The sequence below is a fragment of the Musca autumnalis genome, unplaced genomic scaffold (assembly GCF_047663935.1).
Source record: "Musca autumnalis isolate F117 unplaced genomic scaffold, ASM4766393v1 scaffold_2, whole genome shotgun sequence".
NCBI classification, from domain to species: domain Eukaryota; kingdom Metazoa; phylum Arthropoda; class Insecta; order Diptera; family Muscidae; genus Musca; species Musca autumnalis.
In genome coordinates, this window is record NW_027411755.1 from 25,824,191 (window position 1) to 25,836,377 (window position 12,187).

The 12,187-nt window shown below is 28.5% G+C and overlaps 1 protein-coding gene across 1 annotated transcript; it reads right to left on the reverse strand.

Annotated features, from left to right (window-relative positions):
- Window positions 1-5,450: 5,450 nt before the first annotated feature.
- LOC141392438 (uncharacterized) lies at window positions 5,451-6,734 on the reverse strand. Its single transcript, XM_073965379.1, has 2 exons — window positions 6,599-6,734; window positions 5,451-6,410 (listed from the first exon to the last, which is right to left on the reverse strand). The coding sequence occupies exons 1-2, from the start codon at window positions 6,697-6,699 to the stop codon at window positions 5,804-5,806; spliced, it is 708 nt and encodes a 235-aa protein (XP_073821480.1). The 5' UTR covers window positions 6,700-6,734; the 3' UTR covers window positions 5,451-5,803.
- Between the last annotated feature and the right edge of the window lie 5,453 nt (window positions 6,735-12,187).

A 12,187-nucleotide genomic window follows, 5' to 3' on the forward strand; every position in this document is an offset into this window, starting at 1 on the left:
AAAAATATTTTTTCATTAGATCAATAAACGTGAATTTTTAAAAAAATATTTTCTCATCAGATCAATAAACGTGGATTTTTTAAAAAATATTTTTTTCATCAGTCCAATGAAAGTGGATTTTTTAAAAAATATTTTTTTCATCAGTCCAATGAACGTGGATTTTTTAAAAAATATTTTTTTCATCAGTCCAATGAACGTGGATTTTTTAAAAAATATTTTTTTCATCAGTTTAATGAACGTGGATTTCTTAAAAAATATTTTTTTCATCAGTCCAATGAACGTGCATTTTTTAAAAAATATTTTTTCATTAGTCCAATGAACGTATATTTTTTAAAAAATATTTTTTCATCAGACCAATAAACGTGGCTTTTTTTAAAAATATCTTTTCATAGGACCAATAAACGTGGATTTTTTAAAAAATATTTTTTTCATCAGTCCAATGAACGTGGATTTTTTAAAAAATATTTTTGTCATCAGTCCAACGAACGTGGATTTTTTAAAAAATATTTTTGTCATCAGTCCAATGAACGTGGATTTTTTAAAAAATATTTTTTTCATCAGTCCAATGAACGTAAATTAAAAAAAAAATATTTTTTTCATCAGTCCAATGAACGTAAATTAAAAAAAAAATATTTTTCCATCAGTCCAATGAACGTGGATTTTATACCCTCCACCATAGGATGGGGGTATATTAAGTTTGTCACTACGTTTGTAACTACTCGAAATATCATTGTAGACCCCACAAAGTATATATATTCTTGATCAGCGTGCAATTCTACATCGATATAGCCATGTCCGTCCGTCTGTCCGTCTGTCCGTCTGTCCGTCTGTCCGTCTGTGGAAATCACTCTAGCGTCCGAACGGATTGACGTAGGTTGATGAAATTTTGGGAAAATATGTTATATTTACGTAGGACTTTTGGTATTGAAAGCGGGCTATGTAGGTCCACGCTTTCGTATAGCCCCCATACAAAATGACGCGTGACGCGTCGTCGTTTTAAGGAATTTTTAAGATATTTGGCCCATTTTACCACCGAATTGGTTGTAATTTGGTACTTTGTGTCTCCAGAGGCCAAAAAATATTCCTACCAAAGTTGGGTTATATAGGTCCACGTTTTGGTATAGCCCCCATATAAGGCCCCATATAAAGTACGCGTCATTTTAATATATTTTAAATGTATTACACCCATTTGACCACAGAATTAGTTGTAATTTGGTATTTTGTGTCTTCAGAGGCCAGAAAACATTCGTACCAAAGTTGGGTTATATAGGTCCACGTTTTGGTATAGCCCCCACATAAGGCCCCTTATAAAGTACGCGTCATTTTAATATATTTTGAATGTATTAGACCAATTTGACCAAAGAATCGGTTGTAACTTGGTATTTTGTGTTTCTAGAGGCTAAGAAACATTTCTACCATAAAGTGTTTATATAGGCCCACGTGTTGATATAGCCCCCATAGGACGATATCTCCCGATTTTCGGTATTTTAAAGGTTTTGGCCTCATTATCACACCGAGATGGCTGAAATTTGTGGTGGAGGGTATAAAAAGTTCGGCCCGACCGAACTTAACGCTTTTCTTACTTGTTTTTAAAAATATTTTTTTCATCAGTCCAATGAACGTTGATTTTTTAAAAAATATTTTTTCATAAGACCAATAAACCTTGATTTTTTAAAAAATATTTTTTTTATATGACCAATAAACGCGGATTTTTTAAAAAATATTTTTTCATAGGACCAATAAACGTGGATTTTTTAAAAAATATTTTTTCATCAGACCAATAAACGTGGCTTTTTTAAAAAATATCTTTTCATAGGACCAATAAACGTGGATTTTTTAAAAAATATTTTTTTCATCAGTCCAATAACGTGGATTTTTTAAAAAATATTTTTGTCATCAGTCCAATGAACGTGGATTTTTTAAAAAATATTTTTGTCATCAGTCCAATGAACGTGGATTTTTTAAAAAATTTTTTTTTTCATCAGTCCAATGAACGTATATTTAAAAAAAAAATATTTTTTCATCAGTCCAATGAACGCGGATTTTTTAAAAAATATTTTTTTCATCAGTCCAATGAACGTGGATTTTTTAAAAAATATTTTTTTCATCAGTCCAATGAACGTGGATTTTTTAAAAAATATTTTTGTCATCAGTCCAATGAACGTGGATTTTTTAAAAAATATTTTTTTCATCAGTCCAATGAATGTAAATTTAAAAAAAAAATTTTTTTCATCTCTCCAATGAACGTGGATTTTTTAAAAAAATATTTTTTTCATCAGTCCAATGAACGTGGATTTTTTAAAAAAATATTTTTTTCATCAGTCCAATGAACGTGGATTTTTTAAAAAATATCTTTTCATAGGACCAATAAACGTGGATTTTTTAAAAAATATTTTTTCATGGGATCAATAAACGTGGATTTTTAAAAAATATTTTTTCATAGGATCAATAAACGTGGATTTTTTAAAAAATATTTTTTCATAGGATCAATAAATGTGGATTTTTTAAAAAATATTTTTTCATGGGATCAATAAACGTGGATTTTTTAAAAAATATTTTTTCATAGGATCAATAAACGTGGATTTTTTAAAAAATATTTTTTCATAGGACCAATAAACGCGGATTTTTTAAAAAATATTTTTTCATAGGACCAATAAACGTGGATTTTTAAAAAAATATTTTTTCATAGGACCAATAAACGTGGATTTTTTAAAAAATATTTTTCATAGGACCAATAAACGTGGATTTTTTAAAAAAATATTTTTCATAGCACCAATAAACGTGGATTTTTTAAAAAATATTTTTTTCATAAGACCATTAATCAGACCAATAAACGTGGATTAAAAAAAAAATATTTTTTTCATAAGACCATTAATCAGACCAATAAACGTGGATTTAAAAAAAAAATATTTTTTTCATAAGACCATTAATCAGACTAATAAACGTGGATTTAAAAAAAAATATTTTTTTCATAAGACCATTAATCAGACCAATAAACGTGGATTTAAAAAAAAAATATTTTTTTCATAAGACCATTAATCAGACTAATAAACGTGGATTTAAAAAAAAATATTTTTTTCATAAGACCATTAATCAGACCAATAAACGTGGATTTTTTAAAAAATATTTTTTTCATAAGACCATTAATCAGACTAATAAACGTGGATTTAAAAAAAAATATTTTTTCATAAGACCATTAATCAGACCAATAAACGTGGATTTAAAAAAAAATATTTTTTTCATAAGACCATTAATCAGACTAATAAACGTGGATTTAAAAAAAAATATTTTTTTCATAAGACCATTAATCAGACCAATAAACGTGGATTTTTTAAAAAATATTTTTTTCATAAGACCATTAATCAGACTAATAAACGTGGATTTAAAAAAAAATATTTTTTTCATAAGACCATTAATCAGACCAATAAACGTGGATTTTTAAAAAAAAATATTTTTTTATAGTACCAATAAACGTGGATTTTTTAAAAAATATTTTTTCATCAGACCAATAAACGTGGATTTTTTAAAAAATATTTTTTCATCAGACCAATAAACGTGGATTTTTAAAAAAATATTTTTTTCATCAGTTTAATGAACGTGGATTTTTTAAAAAATATTTTTTTCATCAGTCCAATGATCGTGGATTTTTTAAAAAATATTTTTTCATCAGACCAATAAACGTGGATTTTTTAAAAAATATTTTTTCATCAGACCAATAAACGTGGATTTTTTAAAAAATGTTTTTTTCACCAGTCCAATGAACGTGGACTTTTTAAAAAATATCTTTTCATAGGACCAATAAACGTGGATTTTTTAAAAAATATTTTTTTCATCAGTCCAATGAACGTGGATTTTTTAAAAAATGTTTTTTTCACCAGTCCAATGAACGTGGATTTTTTAAAAAATATCTTTTCATAGGACCAATAAACGTGGATTTTTTAAAAAATGTTTTTTCATGGGATCAATAAACGTGGATTTTTTAAAAAATATTTTTTCATAGGATCAATGAACGTGGATTTTTTAAAAAATATTTTTTCATAGGACCAATAAACGTGGATTTTTTAAAAAATATTTTTTCATAGGACCAATAAACGCGGATTTTTTAAAAAATATTTTTTCATAGGACCAACAAACGTGGATTTTTTAAAAAAATATTTTTTCATAGGTCCAATAAACGTGGATTTTTTAAAAAATATTTTTTTCATCAGTCCAATGAACGTGGATTTTTTAAAAAATATTTTTTTCATCAGTCCAATGAACGTGGATTTTTCAAAAAATATTTTTTTCATCAGTCCAATGAACGTGGATTTTTTAAAAAATATTTTTTTCATCAGTCCAATGAACGTGGATTTTTTAAAAAATGTTTTTTTCACCAGTCCAATGAACGTGGATTTTTTAAAAAATGTTTTTTTCACCAGTCCAATGAACGTGGATTTTTTAAAAAATATCTTTTCATAGGACCAATAAACGTGAATTTTTTAAAAAATATCTTTTCATAGGACCAATAAACGTGAATTTTTTAAAAAATATTTTTTTCATCAGTCCAATGAACGTGGATTTTTTAAAAAATGTTTTTTTTTTCACCAGTCCAATGAACGTGGATTTTTTAAAAAAATATTTTTTCACCAGTCCAATGAACGTGGATTTTTTAAAAAATATTTTTTCATGGGATCAAAAAACGTGGATTTTTTAAAAAATATTTTTTCATAGGATCAATGAACGTGGATTTTTTAAAAAATATTTTTTCATAGGACCAATAAACGTGGATTTTTTAAAAAATATTTTTTCATAGGACCAATAAACGCGGATTTTTTAAAAAATATTTTTTCATAGGACCAATAAACGTGGATTTTTTAAAAAAATATCTTTTCATAGGACCAATAAACGTGGATTTTTTAAAAAATATTTTTTCATAGGACCAATAAACGCGGATTTTTTAAAAAATATTTTTTCATAGGACCAATAAACGTGGATTTTTTAAAAAATATTTTTTCATAGGAACAATAAACGTTGATTTTTAAAAAAAAAAATTTCATAGGAGCAATAAACGTGAATTTTTAAAAAAATATTTTTTCATCAGACCAATTAACGTGGATTTTTTTAAAAAAATATTTTTTCATCAGTCCAATAAACGTGGCTTTTTTAAAAAAATATTTTTTCATCAGACCAATAAACGTGGCTTTTTTAAAAAAATATTTTTTCATCAGACCAATAAACGTGGCTTTTTTAAGAAATATTTTTTCATCAGACCAATAAACGTGGCTTTTATAATGTTTTTTCATGCTGACCTCATGGATATTTTAAAGAAATGTTTTTCTCAGGCTGACTACAAGACTTGGATATTCTAAAAATGAATTCGATATGTTTTATTTTTTTATTAGTTTACATTTTATAATGATGTTTTATTTTCACATTTTCAAGCCTTGCATATATCACAAACATCAGCTCTCTCAAGTTTTGTATAACCTTCAATTGTTGTACACTCAGGATTATCCAATAGAATATGATCGATGCTAGTGACTTTTATGCCACCCTTATAACCGCTACCCCAAAATATTTTGGGACCAACAATATTTTCTAAAACATTAGTAGCATCGTCAGAATACAGTTCATCTCCATAACTATATGAGCAAAAATATTCTCCATTGACGGCGATAAGGAATTCCTTTTCTTTGCAGGCAATGCCAATTTAAAAGGTCTTTCTAAAGTCAAATGGAAAGAGTCCATCAGATTGCTCTTTGTTATAATCATAACTAGATGTGCGAAAAGATTTGGGAAATGTTGTTAATTTGTTTTAAAGATCCTAACACTTATCATACCGATATTTCGAGTTATGGTAATTGTACATTTTTTTCAAATGTCTGCGATAAACTTTGCTGCCTCCAAAATCAACTTTAAATTCCATTATCAATTCCTCACTGTTAGCATGTTTCATATTTATAAGGAAGTTTCCGTTAGAGCTACCATAACAGCGAGCAGTTAGTACCATTAAATGACCTGGTTGAAATTTTATCGGTATGTCATTGCTTAGGAACATTCGATCATCCTTGGCTGGTGTGAAATTGGATGGTGGCCATAATGCTGGGAATGAACTTCTATGATCGACCCTCTCGATAAGTTTAATGTCACCAACTATTTGTATGGCTTTCATATACATATAGCTTTGTGGGTCCAATAGGTTTAGGCTGCCACTCGAAACGTTTTTCTCGTCTGTGGTTATGGAAATCACATCGTTCGAATACATTATTCTAATATTCATTTTATCTTTTACGTCGAAAAAACGACCATATCCAAGTCCATTTTTACTTTGAAAAGAATAACTGTTTTCCTTCAAATTTATATCAACTTCTAAACCAATTGGGGCATCGGGATTTTTATTTAGTTTATCATTGGCAAATTTTATTTGAAATCTGTAAGGAATAAAATAGTGTTAAATATTACAGTTATTGCCGCTGAACTATTTAACGAAGATTCAATATTATTATTTTATTTGAATTCAATCCTAAAGAGCTGTGGACACAACGCACAACAAACAAAACATTAACGTTGAAATTACGAAAATATGAAATGCTTTATGTTGACATTATCGAATACTTACCCTTTTGGATTTTTTGCCAGAACTACATCAATATCGAAATAATCGCCATTTTGAAATGATCTTGCAAGAAGCCCATTGAATTGGGTGACCAAGTCTTCCATATTTAGTGTTAATCCCTTTTTTTACTTCTATTGCAAACAAGTCTCCAGAAGAACTGATGGTATGCATTGGAAATGTTGTGCAATTTATAGGATTTATATGATTTGCTAAAGTGGCCAAGCCACAATGTTTCAGTTCCAAAGTAGAAACGATAAGAACTTAATTATATTCTTAGGTGGTTTGTAGGGTGATATGATAAACATTTTAATTCGTAATTTAATTATGAAACCACATATTCATTGACATACATGCAACATTATCGAATAATATTTTTCAAACAACCACCACCTCAATAAATGTGGATTTAAAAAAAAAAAAATAAAAATGTGCTTTTTTAAAGAATATTTTTTCAACCAACACCACCCCAATAAACGTGGATTTTTTAAAGAATATTTTTTCATCCAACACCACCCCAATAAACGTGGACTTTTTAAAGAATATTTTTTCAACCAACACCATCCCAATAAACGTGGATTTTTTAAAGAATATTTTTTCAACCAACACCATCCCAATAAACGTGGACTTTTTAAAGAATATTTTTTCAACCAACACCACCCCAATAAACGTGGATTTTTTAAAGAATATTTTTTCAACCAACACCATTCCAATAAACGTGGATTTTTTAAAGAATATTTTTTCAACCAACACCATTCCAATAAACGTGGATTTTTTAAAGAATATTTTTTCAACCAACACCACCCCAATAAACGTGGATTTTTTAAAGAATATTTTTTCAACCAACACCACCCCAATAAACGTGGATTTTTTAAAGAATATTTTTTCAACCAACACCACCCCAATAAACGTGGATTTTTTAAAGAATATTTTTTCAATCAACACCATCCCAATAAACGTGGATCTTTTAAAGAATATTTTTTCAACCAACACCACCCCAATAAATGTGGATATTTTTTCAACCAACACTACCCCAATAAACGTGGATTTTTTAAAGAATATTTTTTCAACCAACACCACCCCAATAAACGTGGATTTTTTAAAGAATATTTTTTCAACCAACACCACCCCAATAAACATGGATTTTTTAAAGAATATTTTTTCAACCAACACCATCCCAAAAACGTAGATTTTTTAAAGAATATTTTTAACCAACACCATCCCAAAAAAGTGGATTTTTTAAAGAATATTTTTTCAACCAACAACACCCCAATAAACGTGGATTTTTTAAAGAATATTTTTTCAACCAACACCACCCCAATAAACGTGGATTTTTTAAAGAATATTTTTTCAACCAATACCACCCCAATAAACGTGGATTTTTTAAAGAATATTTTTTCAACCAACACCACCCCAATAAACGTGGATTTTTTAAAGAATATTTTTTCAACCAACACCACCCCAATAAACGTGGATTTTTTAAAGAATATTTTTTCAACCAACACCATCCCAATAAACGTGGATTTTTTAAAGAATATTTTTTCAACCAACACCACCCCAATAAACGTGGATTTTTTAAAGAATATTTTTTCAACCAACACCATCCCAATAAACGTGGCTTTTTTAAAGAATATTTTTTCAACCAACACCACCCCAATTAACGTGGATTTTTTAAAGAATATTTTTTCAACCAACACCACCCCAATAAACGTGGATTTTTTAAAGAATATTTTTTCAACCAACACCACCCCAATAAACGTGGATTTTTTAAAGAATATTTTTCAACCAACACCACCCCAATAAACGTGGATTTTTTAAAGAATATTTTTTCAACCAACACCACCCCAATAAACGTGGATTTTTTAAAGAATATTTTTTTAACCAACACCACCCCAATAAACGTGGATTTTTTAAAGAATATTTTTTCAACCAACACCACCCCAATAAACGTGGATTTTTTAAAGAATATTTTTTCAACCAACACCACCCCAATAAACGTGGATTTTTTAAAGAATATTTTTTCAACCAACACCACCCCAATAAACGTGGATTTTTTAAAGAATATTTTTTCAACCAACACCACCCCAATAAACGTGGATTTTTTAAAGAATATTTTTTCAACCAACACCACCCCAATAAACGTGGATTTTTTAAAGAATATTTTTTCAACCAACACCACCCCAATAAACGTGGATTTTTTAAAGAATATTTTTTCAATCAACACCACCCCAATAAACGTGGATTTTTTAAAGAATATTTTTCAACCAACACCACCCCAATAAACGTGGATTTTTTAAAGAATATTTTTTCAACCAACACCACCCCAATAAACGTGGATTTTTTAAAGAATATTTTTTCAATCAACACCATCCCAATAAACGTGGATCTTTTAAAGAATATTTTTTCAACCAACACCACCCCAATAAACGTGGATTTTTTAAAGAATATTTTTTCAATCAACACCATCGCAATAAACGTGGATTTTTTAAAGAATATTTTTTCAACCAACACCATCGCAATAAACGTGGATTTTTTAAAGAATATTTTTTCAACCAACACCATCCCAATAAAGGTGGATTTTTTAAAGAATATTTTTTCAACCAACACCATCCCAATAAACGTGGATTTTTTAAAGAATATTTTTTCAACCAACACCATCCCAATAAACGTGGATTTTTTAAAGAATATTTTTTCAACCAACACCATTCCAATAAACGTGGATTTTTTAAAGAATATTTTTTCAGCCAACACCACCCCAATAAACGTGGATTTTTTAAAGAATATTTTTTCAACCAACACCACCCCAATAAACGTGGATTTTTTAAAGAATATTTTTTCAACCAACACCACCCCAATAAACGTGGATTTTTTAAAGAATATTTTTTCAACCAACACCACCCCAATAAACGTGGATTTTTTAAAGAATATTTTTTCAACCAACACCACCCCAATAAACGTGGATTTTTTAAAGAATATTTTTTCAACCAACACCATTCCAATAAACGTGGATTTTTTAAAGAATATTTTTTCAGCCAACACCACCCCAATAAACGTGGATTTTTTTAAAGAATATTTTTTCAACCAACACCACCCCAATAAACGTGGATTTTTTAAAGAATATTTTTTCAACCAACACCACCCCAATAAACGTGGATTTTTTAAAGAGTATTTTTTCAACCAACACCATCCCAATAAACGTGGATTTTTTAAAGAATATTTTTTCAACCAACACCATCCCAATAAACGTGGATTTTTTAAAGAATATTTTTTCAACCAACACCATCCCAATAAACGTGGATTTTTTAAAGAATATTTTTTCAACCAACACCACCCCAATAAACGTGGATTTTTTAAAGAATATTTTTTCACCCAACACCATCCCAATAAACGTGGATTTTTTAAAGAATATTTTTTCACCCAACACCATCCCAATAAACGTGGATTTTTTAAAGAATATTTTTTCAACCAACACCATCCCAATAAACGTGGATTTTTTAAAGAGTATTTTTTCAACCAACACCATCCCAATAAACGTGGATTTTTTAAAGAATATTTTTTCAACCAACACCATCCCAATAAACGTGGATTTTTTAAAGAATATTTTTTCAACCAACACCATCCCAATAAACGTGGATTTTTTAAAGAATATTTTTTCAACCAACACCATCCCAATAAACGTGGATTTTTTAAAGAATATTTTTTCAACCAACACCATCCCAATAAACGTGGATTTTTTAAAGAATATTTTTTCAACCAACACCACCCCAATAAACGTGGATTTTTTAAAGAATATTTTTTCACCCAACACCATCCCAATAAACGTGGATTTTTTAAAGAATATTTTTTCAATCAACACCATCCCAATAAACGTGGATCTTTTAAAGAATATTTTTTCAACCAACACCACCCCAATAAACGTGGATTTTTTAAAGAATATTTTTTCAATCAACACCATCGCAATAAACGTGGATTTTTTAAAGAATATTTTTTCAACCAACACCATCGCAATAAACGTGGATTTTTTAAAGAATATTTTTTCAACCAACACCATCCCAATAAACGTGGATTTTTTAAAGAATATTTTTTCAACCAACACCATCCCAATAAACGTGGATTTTTTAAAGAATATTTTTTCAACCAACACCATCCCAATAAACGTGGATTTTTTAAAGAATATTTTTTCAACCAACACCATTCCAATAAACGTGGATTTTTTAAAGAATATTTTTTCAACCAACACCACCCCAATAAACGTGGATTTTTTAAAGAATATTTTTTCAACCAACACCACCCCAATAAACGTGGATTTTTTAAAGAATATTTTTTCAACCAACACCACCCCAATAAACGTGGATTTTTTAAAGAATATTTTTTCAACCAACACCACCCCAATAAACGTGGATTTTTTAAAGAATATTTTTTCAACCAACACCACCCCAATAAACGTGGATTTTTTAAAGAGTATTTTTTCAACCAACACCATCCCAATAAACGTGGATTTTTTAAAGAATATTTTTTCAACCAACACCATCCCAATAAACGTGGATTTTTTAAAGAGTATTTTTTCAACCAACACCATCCCAATAAACGTGGATTTTTTAAAGAATATTTTTTCAACCAACACCATCCCAATAAACGTGGATTTTTTAAAGAATATTTTTTCAACCAACACCATCCCAATAAACGTGGATTTTTTAAAGAATATTTTTTCAACCAACACCACCCCAATAAACGTGGATTTTTTAAAGAATATTTTTTCACCCAACACCATCCCAATAAACGTGGATTTTTTAAAGAATATTTTTTCAATCAACACCATCCCAATAAACGTGGATTTTTTAAAGAATATTTTTTCAATCAACACCATCCCAATAAACGTGGATCTTTTAAAGAATATTTTTTCAATCAACACCATCCCAATAAACGTGGATTTTTTAAAGAATATTTTTTCAATCAACACCATCCCAATAAACGTGGATTTTTTAAAGAATATTTTTTCAACCAACACCATCCCAATAAACGTGGATTTTTTAAAGAATATTTTTTCAACCAACACCATCCCAATAAACGTGGATTTTTTAAAGAATATTTTTTCAACCAACACCATCCCAATAAACGTGGATTTTTTAAAGAATATTTTTTCAACCAACACCATTCCAATAAACGTGGATTTTTTAAAGAATATTTTTTCAGCCAACACCACCCCAATAAACGTGGATTTTTTAAAGAATATTTTTTCAGCCAACACCACCCCAATAAACGTGGATTTTTTAAAGAATATTTTTTCAACCAACACCACCCCAATAAACGTGGATTTTTTAAAGAATATTTTTTCAACCAACACCACCCCAATAAACGTGGATTTTTTAAAGAATATTTTTTCAACCAACACCACCCCAATAAACGTGGATTTTTTAAAGAATATTTTTTCAACCAACACCACCCCAATAAACGTGGATTTTTTAAAGAATATTTTTTCAACCAACACCACCCCAATAAACGTGGATTTTTTAAAGAATATTTTTTCAACCAACACCATTCCAATAAACGTGGATTTTTTAAAGAATATTTTTTCAGCCAACACCACCCCAATAA